This window comes from Theobroma cacao, chromosome 3, assembly GCF_000208745.1.
Source record: "Theobroma cacao cultivar B97-61/B2 chromosome 3, Criollo_cocoa_genome_V2, whole genome shotgun sequence".
In the NCBI taxonomy this organism is placed as follows: Eukaryota; Viridiplantae; Streptophyta; class Magnoliopsida; order Malvales; family Malvaceae; genus Theobroma; species Theobroma cacao.
Window position 1 is genome coordinate 35,742,796 of NC_030852.1, and position 11,667 is coordinate 35,754,462.

General features: G+C 36.6%; 1 protein-coding gene and 1 pseudogene across 1 annotated transcript; one reads left to right on the forward strand and one right to left on the reverse strand.

Annotated features, from left to right (window-relative positions):
• Window positions 607-3,504, reverse strand: LOC18606850 (disease resistance protein RPM1). Its single transcript, XM_007040693.2, has one exon. It carries the CDS (start codon window positions 3,502-3,504, stop codon window positions 661-663), a length of 2,844 nt encoding a protein of 947 aa, XP_007040755.2. The 3' UTR covers window positions 607-660.
• LOC18606851 lies at window positions 7,419-10,477 on the forward strand (annotated as a pseudogene).

Genomic DNA, 11,667 nt, shown 5'->3' on the forward strand with positions numbered 1-11,667 from the left:
TTATCTAATTTTACCTTTTATCTAATTTAGTAAAATATTCAAGAACATTCCCAGTCTGGAAATATAGCAATTTTATTTGAGCAGCAAACGGATGGAACGCAGAAATTTCACATGCAATTTTCATTATTACCACCAACAAAGATTTGTGTGCTGCCTTGCTTAACTTGCTCGATAAGAAATTATAAGTAAAATCTCCTTAGCCAACGTGTTAAGTAGAGGAAATGCTACTGCTGTCACATCAGCAATGAATTTTCACTGTTGGCATGCCAATGTAGGTATAAATGAATATAAGAATAAATATATTGATCTGTTTTCATAGGAGATAACAGTTTCGAGAATTTTTTATTTTTACAAATAACAGTTCAGAGAATTAAATAACAAAATCAATTGAAGAAATTTCATATTGACAGAATCAATCACTAAAGTCACTGAATCATTCTAATTTCTAGAACTAAAACAATAATTTTCTCTTTGTCCTTGTTGTGAGAAAAGATCCCAGATGTTACGTGGAAGTGCAGGGTCTCCAAAATCTTTCATACGTTTTGGCACGTTTTTTCTGGTTCTCAAGTAAGTCAACCTCCCAGGGTCATGCAGCCCCTGGTTTTGACCTAGTGCACGCGTCGGTCCTGTTGCAATGGTAAAAACAAACCCACCCAATTCTTACTTCTTCACTATGCTTTCAAGATGAGACTCAACAGTCTCAACACTCAGCACTCGCTTGCCTGAACTCTCCAAGGAATAGACCTCCCATTCTCCATCTCTGCAATAGGTGTAGTAAACTTCTGGGATGCGTGCAACTTTTCTGTAGTCTCCACCCTTCGCGTTAGGACTGAGCGTCTTGATCAATTCTTCAGGCATGTCAAAAAACTCGAGTACTTTTAGCGTTGTCAGATGTTCAATGCCGAATGGCACCGTTTCAAGTGATTTGCAACGCAGAATACTTAGCTTTTCGATGACAGGCATTGCTCCCTCCTCCATTTCAATGCATCTGAGTTCGTCGAATTTATCAATGCCTAAAACCTTAAGCTTCTGAAACCCACCAGCCTTAAAACTCAAAGTATCTCCGATACTAACTTGAAGTAACTCGAGATGTACAAGATTTGACAAATGTTGAAGAGAAAGGAGCGGGTCATCCTCCAAGCGACTCCATTTAAGATATACTATTACCAGGCTTTGAAGGCGAGGTATCCAATCTGGTAACTGCTCTAATCGTCCAGTTAAGTACAGCCGTTCAAGTAATTGAGGAGGAGAAGCAAGGTGATGCAGATCAATGACCTCATCCTTTACGGATGCAACTACGGATAAGGCCTGAAGGTTAGTCAGCTTCTGGATGGATGAGCACAAAGCCATGCCATCTTCTTTTCTCAAATTCATGATCCCCAATCTCCGTAATTGAGTTAACTTCCCTACTTCTTCAAGTATAGACGCATTTCTATGGTCTGCTTCTATAAAACAGAGTTTTTGTAAGGACTGCAGAGCTCCTATTCCTGCCAAAGCCTTAAAACCATATTTGGAATGGAAACGTGAGTAGTATTTAAATTCATAGCGATAGACAAGAAGATGTCGAAGCTGTTGGAGCTTCAGGATCTCGACAGGTAATTCAGTGACATTAGTGTGTTTTAGATCCAGTGTCTGCAGGTTCTGAAGCTTCCCTATAGAACTTGGAATGCTATTGACCTTGGTTTCTCTCAGGCTTAAGTACCTCAGAAGAAAAAGGTTGATAATTTCGCCTGGAAAAGTCTGTAAACGGGCAGCTCGTAAATCCAACACCTTAAGCAGCCTAAAACCATCAGGATACAGAGAGTGTAAAGGAGCGCTTAATAGTGGATCTTCTACTTCGAACATAAAAAAAGAGCGTAGATGAGAAACATTCCTGTTGTGTTGCACATTTTGCAATGAATTATGCAATGATAAGCGTCGAACTTTATCAGGCCAGGCTCCATTTTTGTCTTTGGCAATTGCTGCAAAGTTCTGATCTCTCGATTTTGAAATGATAATCTCACGCAACAGATCATGAATCCGGCATGTTTTGACCCTTCCATCAGATGTTCTCCCAAATACTTGCACCAAGCTTCTACTCAAGAGCTCATTGAGATAATCCTCTGCAACTTCTTCTTGTGTCTTTCCTTCTTTTACTTCAACGAATCCTTCAGCTATCCACAATCTTATTAGTCTCATCCTCTCAATCAAGTAGTTATCAGGGAAGATGCTCAAGTACAAGAAACAAGATTTCAGATGGTACGGTAAATATTTGAAACTCAGTGAAAGTACTTCTGTCAAATTCATGAGTTTGTCGTTGTCCTTGATTATGGCACCAAGGCTGCGGTAAATAGTCTCCCATTCAGCAGGTGTACCTGTTTTTGTAGCCAACAGTCCACTGATTGCCACAATTGCAAGAGGCAATCCCTCGCACTTTTCCAGGATACGTCTAGACACTTCGACCAAATAAGGTGGGCATGTGTTCCCCCTAAAACTTCTTCTGCAGAAAAGATCCCAAGAGTAATCCGAGGATAGAGGCTCTATATTAAAGACCATATCATCAGATTCTAAGCAAGATGCTATTGCAACATCAGTATTACGGGTTGTGATCATCACTCGGTTGCTATCATTTTTCGCAAATGCATGATTGACAGCATGCCATTGATTGATATGCCAGACGTTATCAAGAACAATCAAGTACCTCCATTGTCGTAAAAATGGCTTTATTACAACTTTTAGCCAATCACTGTTCATATCATCAATTCCTTCTGGGACTGGTTTCCTGATTGCACTGAAGAGTTGCTGGACAATGTTTCTAAGGAAATCCTCCATCTTAAATGGATGAGAAAGAGCGATCCAAACATGCACATCGAAATGTTTCTTCACACGTTCATCATCATATACTTGCTTTACCAAGGTAGTTTTCCCTAATCCTCCCATTCCAACCACCGACAAAACTTTGCGTCCGGGGTTCCTTTCGACCAGCCACCTAACCAGTAGCTCTTTGGGCTCGTCAATGCCCACCAAATCAGCACTGTCTAGAATAAGGGCATCACTTGTTGTCATGGAACTTGAGCCCTGATCGGTTGTACTAAGGTTGATAGCGTTGTTGAGCTGCCAGGCTGAAACATTCCTGATTCTCGATCTGATTTTTCGTAATTTATCAGCAGTTTGATGGTAACCCTCCAAATTCTTGACAAAGCAGCAAAAGTGGTAAAGAAAACCATGGATACGATGCCCATGTTGATCCGCATGGTGAAAGTTGAATCCATCAATGACATCCTCAATGTCATATGCAATGTCTCTCACTTGCCGAACCCATTCTTTGAGTTGATGATCGCTGTCTTCCACCAAGTCTGCAGCTCTCAGGGATGCCTTCATTCTCTGCAAGTCATCCCTGATGTACTCAAGTTCCTCCGGAACCCCTTGCAGAATTTGGATCTCATTTTGCAGAAAAGAAGCTATCTCATTTTGCAAAAAAGAAGCTATCTTTTCCAGGATAAACTCTACTGCAATTTCAGCCATCTTCTATTTCACTCTGTGAACAATGCCCTTCAGGCCCCTTCGAAGCTGCACTTATATACAACTCTGGCTTTTGTTTATTCAGGCAAGTGAAACTGTTGCTCTGAAAAAGTCAAATGGTTTCCCCGTGCCGATGTTTGTACCACCAAGTCGAAGCAACCACCCATAATCAAGTTGGAGATTATGCAAATAAAATAAACTTGAGCAACACAGGCTTGCGTGTTGGAAATGCAAAATTTTTCAATGACTATAACTCAACAACCACCACAAACCCAGTAGGAGTAATCCACCAAATACCGAAGGCGGAAGGCATGAACCTCCCCCAAGACCAAAAACAATATTCCAAAGAGATTAATCGAACAAATAGAGAAAAGAGAAAAACCCTTTTTTCCAGGATTACATAAATATCTGACCTTCCTAATCAGAATCCTGAAAAATGCCAGAGACCTTGGAAGCACCCAGGGCCTAAGCAACAGCACTAAAAACTTATTTTTGTCCATGTTTCACAAAAGTACATTATCGTCCCATGTTCACAAAGTAAAATCACAAGAATCTTCTCTCAATTTTGTTTTTCATGCAATATACTAACATTTATCTTTAATTAATGCTAAATGAATCCATATTAAAATGTACATAGACTTGACTTTGGGAATTTTCCTTCTACCACAAGCAACATATGATTTAAATTATGAATTCTCATATTACAATCTTCTTCTCAATTTCATGATGATGAACATCCCTTTGTTTATTACTTTCTCCTTACTTCTCTGTTAAGAATTTTGAAAAGAAACCTTTTGTTAACTAACAGGATATCGAATCAAATTTATTAAAAAAATAGAAAAACTCTTTCAGAATGTACCGACATTTCATTGCTGACTTTTCAAACTTGATTAGAAACTAATAAATATTATTTTCGTTTACCAGGAAACTGCAAATTTAATTTGTCAAGCAATCCTTACTTCTATCAAAGTAGAAGTCGTTTGAAAGAATCTAACCAGATATGCAGAGGAATGAGGATCACATGGAATGATAGGGAGACGACTCTGTCACGCTTTAAAGTTCTGAAGTCCCATTGGTTTTGAGTTGGCGTGCCATATTCCAGGCAAAGTTTTTGGGTGATATCAGGAAAATGAAACCATGGGCGGAATCCCATGGATGAATGGGTCCATTCGTTTTCCTGATGGATCTATGGGAGAAAGGACGTTTTGGGCTTTTCGACATTAAAATTCTGACGTCCTCTCATTTCCTTGAAGGAATGAAGAAGAAGCCCAATCCCAGCTCTAGTCAATAATGACCTGGACATGTCAAAAAAACAAAATATTATTGTATTTATAATGTCACACAGTTTCCATAATATGTTTAAAATTAAGTAAAACTATTTTTTAAAAACAATAAATTCCAAAAATTTGTAAATGTTGCACTATAAAGCAAACACAAAATAGATGAAAATATAATAGACGAAAAATAGTTATTACATGTATTCGCTCAACATCTGATCTTAATGGGAAAGATTATTTTGCAAATCAACCACCACCTTTAAAAATGGATGAAGCGACAATAGTTGTAAAACAACCTCATCTTCATGATATTGTCCACATTGTATGTAAGAAAAATTCTAAATTAGAAGCTCAATTTCTAGTATCTAAATTAAATATCATTTAAAATATACAAAACTTATAATTTAATAACGTCCCATAACGTTTTGAACTTTGGATTAGTATTACAATTTTGAATATATTATTATCTGTATATGGGACTATACTTTAAAGGTTAAGGAAATAACATTTGACAACTCTGATGATAAAAACTGATCCATGCGGTGCCAAAACTTATATGTGGAATTGATTATAGAAATTCGTATAATACTTTTTATTCTACTTTTTCATCTTATTTATTTACTTTTTAAACATTTTCTTATAGCAGCACTTGATCTGAATATGCATTCATTGCTCATAACATGAATATGTAAAATCTTGATTTTTTTTTTTTTTGTTGAATGAGATCTAGCTATTTATAAGAATCTCATCTTGTAGAAGAAAAAAAAAACTGAAGAGAAAAAGAGAATAAGGAAACTATCATAGAAAATAAAATGTGCAGTAAATTATCGTCCAAAACTTTTATATTTGATTTATATTCATTTTATTGAGACTTGCACTTCTTTTATATTATGATACATTGAAATATGGCTAACTTCTACCGCTGTGTGTTTTTTTTGATAATATTATCGTACTACTGGAAACTCTTAAAAGGGAATTCACTTTGCCCATTATCTTTACCTTCTCCATCTGGAAGTTTGGAGATAGTGTATTCAAGCACTTTATTTTTATTGGATTCTTAGTTTATGATTAAGAATATACGGAAGTGTTTGCTTTCTTATAAATACAAAGACGTTTTAATTACACTTGAATTTGGACCACAGAAGTTTGAATAATGGTAGCTACATTTTCTTTTTTAAAAGCCAGACCATATATATATAGTAAATGAACTCGGATGAAGCATTAGAGAAACAGATTTGGCATTTAAATAAAATTGCATTGAATTTGCTCAGCAGCTTCCAGCTAGCGTGTTTTCATAACTTTCGGCAAAAACAAAGACTTCCAATTTGCATATGCATAGAACAAAACAAGTTTTGATTGTCATAATGTGCAAGTCTGCTTCTGGTGTTTGTCAAAGCAGTTGTACCACAGGTCCTGGTCAAGAAAAATGTAAAATATCATGGCTATTTATGGGCTATTTTATCCATATAACTATAAAGATGCAGCTTTCATGCTTTTGGCTGCCTTGTTCTACACTCCATTCAAGTGCTGAGATAGTTTTGAGAATTAAGTACTATGAATATTTTCTGTGATGATAACATCATACTGAATGCTATTGGGTTGCGTCCATCAGGAGAAAGATCCTTGCAAGATAAATATCTGCTAGAAATTGATCTTTTAACTAATTGTTTTCAATTCAATTTTGATTCTAGCAAGATAAAGATAATATAATTTGATAAAATTTAAGATAAATATTAACGATGAACTAACGACTATATTTATATATCCAGCAAAAAATATTTTGTTGGACGAACTGTTTATTTTAAAAATTAATCAACTTGTACGAAATTACAATTAAAAATTAAGAGGTTGAGAGTATTTTACTTTAAAATTTATGATATATGACTTACATAATCTTATTTTCTCTGTTCTAATCTTATAAACGTCAAAAACGTTAATTTTTACAAATAAAAAAAGAAAATGACCATATCTTTTCGACAATGTATAACTAATAAATAAGTAAAAATGTAATCTTCCCTACACCTTTAATCCCAGTTTTTTCTTAATTAGATTAATATCTTTTAAGCACTTGGACTTACCCAACAACTTCATATAAGTTATTATTTTAATTGTTGAACGGGTAAAACACTTTATGTTAGTTTAATAATTGTTGACTATCCATATGAAGGCTGCACCATATTATTACTAATCTTGATGCTCTAAATCAGTAGGGGTCCATTTCATTTCAATGCCAAATTACTCTTAACTGGATGAAAAAATGTCAGATTTCTTGAAATGCCTCGTCATGACCTAGCTGATCCATGTCGTTCAATGATCATTTTCATAAAGGACAAACCCATCTTTGGAAAGCTAGCTACCTAATTAAGCTTTAAACATTTTGGAAGTATTCACTTCATAGTCAGTCAAATTTCATCACTTTCCTGGCAGGTGATTTAGAATTTTTCCTTGTAATTTCAATACCAAAGACCACGTAGGATGAGAGGGAAATTTAACCTTGTTAGTGGATATTCAAAGTGCTCTTACTGCCCAAGTAAAGAAACCATTGACCGAGTTTTTCGCAGCAACCATCAGCAGTGACGTTGTGTGAAATTGATAGGAAAGAATGGGGATAATCATAAACTTATCTAAGGGTGCCTTTGGGCTCTGTCCAAAGCCCCTCGAGTCTCCAAATTCTCTGTAATCACATTGGAGAATTGAAAAGTGCAATGACTTTTGTACTCTAGGAAGTGGAGAGAAGATGGCAGAGAGTGCAGTGCACTTTGTACTGAAAAAACTTGCACCTTTCTTTGAAAAGGGGATGCAGTTGTTGGTTGGAGGTCGGGAAGGAGTTGCATATGTGAGGGGAGAGCTGGAGCGGATGAGGGCCTTTCTGAGGGTGGCAGATATGTTGGAGGAGACTGATGAGGAAGTGAAGGTATGGGTTAGGCAGATAAGAGATGTTGCTCATGACATTGAGGACATTCTCGATGAATACATGCTTCTCCTAACTCATAATCATGGGGAGGGGCTCTACGGTTTTCTTCACAAGATGTCTTGCTGTGTTAGGAACATGAAAGCACAGTATCGAATTGCTTCGGAGATACAAGGCATCAACTCGAGGATAAGAAACATTTGTGAAGGGCATCGTAGGCTTCGTCTGAAGTTCTGTGCAGATGAAAGGTCAAGCGCCAACGGTGTGGATAACACATGGCAGGACCGACGAGGGGATGCCCTTCTTTTGGATAAAGCTGATGTAGTTGGCATTGATGAGCCCAAAATGAAGCTTGTAGGATGGTTAGTCGATGGTGGTTCAGACTACAAAGTTATTTCGCTATCAGGGATGGGAGGGCTGGGGAAAACGACCTTGGCAAAGCAAGTCTACGATGATCCAGAAGTGAAGAAACATTTCAAAGTACATGCTTGGATCACGGTTTCTCAATCTTTCAAGTTGGAGGGCCTCCTTAAAGACATGGTTCAACAACTCTCCAGAGTAATCACTAAACCAGTCCCTGAAGGAGTGGATAGCATGAGCAGCTATCAGCTCAAAACAATCATTAAAAACTTGCTGCGGAAAAGAAGGTACCTAATTATTTTGGATGATGTATGGCGCATTAACGAGTGGGATGCTATCAAATTTGCCTTGCCTGCTAATGATTGCGGCAGTCGAGTAATGCTTACCACACGGAATGCTGACTTAGCCTTTTCTTCTCGCATAGAATCTGAAGGAGAAGTGTACAATTTGGAGCCTTTGCCTCCTGAAGTGTCCTGGACTTTATTTTGTAAGAAAACTTTCCGTGGAAACTATTGCCCTCCCTATTTAGAGGAAATTTGTAAACAGATCCTGAAGAAGTGTGAGGGACTGCCCCTTGCCATTGTTGCAATCAGTGGTGTTTTGGCTACAAAAAGCAAGCGAAGAATAGACGAGTGGGAAATGGTTGGTCGTAGTCTTGGTGCTGAAATTGATGGCAATGATAAGCTTATGAATTTGAAGAAAGTACTGTCACTCAGTTTCAATGATTTGCCATACTATCTAAAATCATGTTTCCTGTACTTGAGCATCTTTCCTGAGGATCGTCCGATTGAGCTTATGCGACTGATACGCCTGTGGACAGCAGAGGGATTTGTTGAAGTGAAACAAGGAAAGACACAAGAAGAAGTTGCAGAGGATTTCTTCAATGAGCTCCTAAACAGAAGCTTGATCCAAGTAGCAGGGACAACCAGTGATGGAAGGGTGAAGTCGTGCCGCATTCATGACCTTCTGCGAGAGATCATTATTTTGAAGTCTAGAGAACAGAACTTTGCTGCCATAGCAAAAGAACAGAATGCAATGTGGCCAGACAAAGTTCGACGCCTCTCAATTCACAATACATTGCAAAATGTACTGCAAAACAGGTTTGTTTCTCAACTACGTTCTTTATTCATGTTTGGGGTGGAAGAAAATCCATCCTTGCATGGATTAATTCCTGGAGGTTTTAGGCTACTTGCAGTGCTTGATTTGCAAGCTACATCTATAATGAAATTTCCAGTTGAAGTTGTCAACCTGTACTATTTAAAGTACTTGAACTTAAGGGAAACCAAGGTAACTGTCGTTCCAAGGTTTATAGGGAAGCTTCAAAACCTTGAGACCTTGGACCTTAAGCATGCCTATGTTACTGAATTGCCAGTTGAGATCCTCCAGCTCCAACGTCTCCGCCATCTTTTAGTCTACCGGTACGAGTTTGAGTCTTATGATCACTTCCACTCAAAATATGGCTTTAAAGCTCTAGAGAGAATAGGAGACCTGCAATCCCTTCAAAAGTTGTGTTATATAGAGGTAGACCAGGGAAGTGTTATATTGGCAGAGTTGGGGAAGCTCACTCAGTTGAGGAGACTAGGCATTACAAAGTTGAGGAAGGAAGATGGGAAGAAATTGTGCTCGTCCATCCAAAACCTGTCAAGTCTTCGTGCTTTGTCTATTATTTCAATTGAAGAAGATGAGATCATCGATGTTCAACACCTCATTTCTCCTCCTCCATTGCTTCAGCGGCTGTACTTGAGAGGCAGATTGGAGACCTTACCGCATTGGATCCCGTACCTTCATAGCCTGGTGAAAGTATATCTGAAATGGAGCCGCTTAGCGGAAGATCCGCTGGCATCTCTTCAAAACCTTCCGAATCTTGTTCATCTTGAACTAGTTCAGGTTTATGATGGAGAAACGTTGTGCTTCAAGGCTGGAGGATTCAAAATGCTAAAGCATCTAGGCCTTGACAAGTTCGATGAACTCAAATGGGTGCAGGTCCAGGTGGGAGCAATGCCTTGTGTTCAAAAGCTAAGCATTCAGCGATGCAAATCCATGGAGAAGGTACCACTAGGTATTGAATATTTGACAAAGCTGAACGTACTTGAATTTTTCGACATCCTCATGAATTGATCAGAACACTTCGCCTGGATGAACATGGTGAAGATTATTGGAGAGTTGCTCACATCCCCGAAGTGTATTCCACTTACTGGAGAGATGGAGCGTGGGAGGTCTATTCTTTGGAGAGTTTTAGTGAAGGAGAGAGCTCGCCCCGGCCCAACACTGTCATATGTAGCCAAGATCTTCATGCACGTTGGAAATGAGATCCCTGTCATTAATTAATTTGTATATTGTGCTAAGTTAAATGATCCTTGTATATGTAAATAATTGTCAAAACAGTTCCACTTGAGCTTTAGATTACATGGATTTGGACAAGAAGTGATTGTTTAGGAAGAATAAATGGAAAAAGAAAAAGAAATGGTGAGGATTCTAGATGTGATTGCATATAAATGGTAAGGAAAACTATAATTGATCACCACTTCAACATCTGGAATATCCAATCCTCGAGCAGTCACATCTGTGGCTACCTGAAAAAAGTATGGTGTCCAAAAGAGAAAATTATGAAGAATAATTTTTTTTTATAAAGATATTTTAAAAATAATTATTAAAATAAATTTAATTATTTTTAATCATATTTAGTCATAACTTGATAAAAATATCTTTTAAACTATTTCAAATAAATTAAACTATTCATCACAATTTCTCTTCATTTATGTTTCGGATTTCTCTCTCTCACCATCATACTCTTTCAAATTTTATCAATTTCTCTCTTCGGTATTCATCTGTTATGCTTTCGATTTCTCTTTCTCACGTTTTCAGATTTCTCTTTCTTGTGCTTTCAAGACACCAAGCAATGGTTTTGACATGCTTAGGTGGATCGATATTAGATAAATTCGATTTTTAGGTATTTTGGATCAAACTTAAACGGTAGAAATAATCACAGATATATGAAATAACTTTTAATTGAATTAATTCGGGACCTAGATACCAATAAACTTAAAATTTTAAAATTTATAAATTTAGGTTTTTAAAGGAATTTTTTTTATTTTTAATCAAAGTAGGTGTTTTAGATAAAAAAAATTGTATTTTGATTTATGAAAACATTTTAAAAATATTTTAATCGTTGTCAAATTGTAAAACAAAAAACAAAAAAAAAATAAAAAGAGTTTAGAAGATTTGAAGGTTTGGTTTGTAAGTAATAACAATATTTTATATATGACATGTATCACATATGACTTGTCACATATTTTTGTATCACATATTTTTATATATGACATGTAATATCATAATGTGTAATTTCATTAAGAGTAATTTTGTCTAACTTGACTAAAGTTAGTTAAAATTATAAAAAAAATTATTTTTGAAAACATTTTATTTTTAAAGATTATTTTTTAAAATACCCCGTGTCAAAAAGTATCAAAAGTTATACTAAATATATTTTTTTTTTGGCTGGGCCATAGTAACACATAACAAACAGTGCTCCTGTGATTCTACAGATCCAACTGATATTACCAACATTGGGTTTCTGAAGAAAGATTAGAACAATTTTAAAAAGAAAAAAAATGATAATAT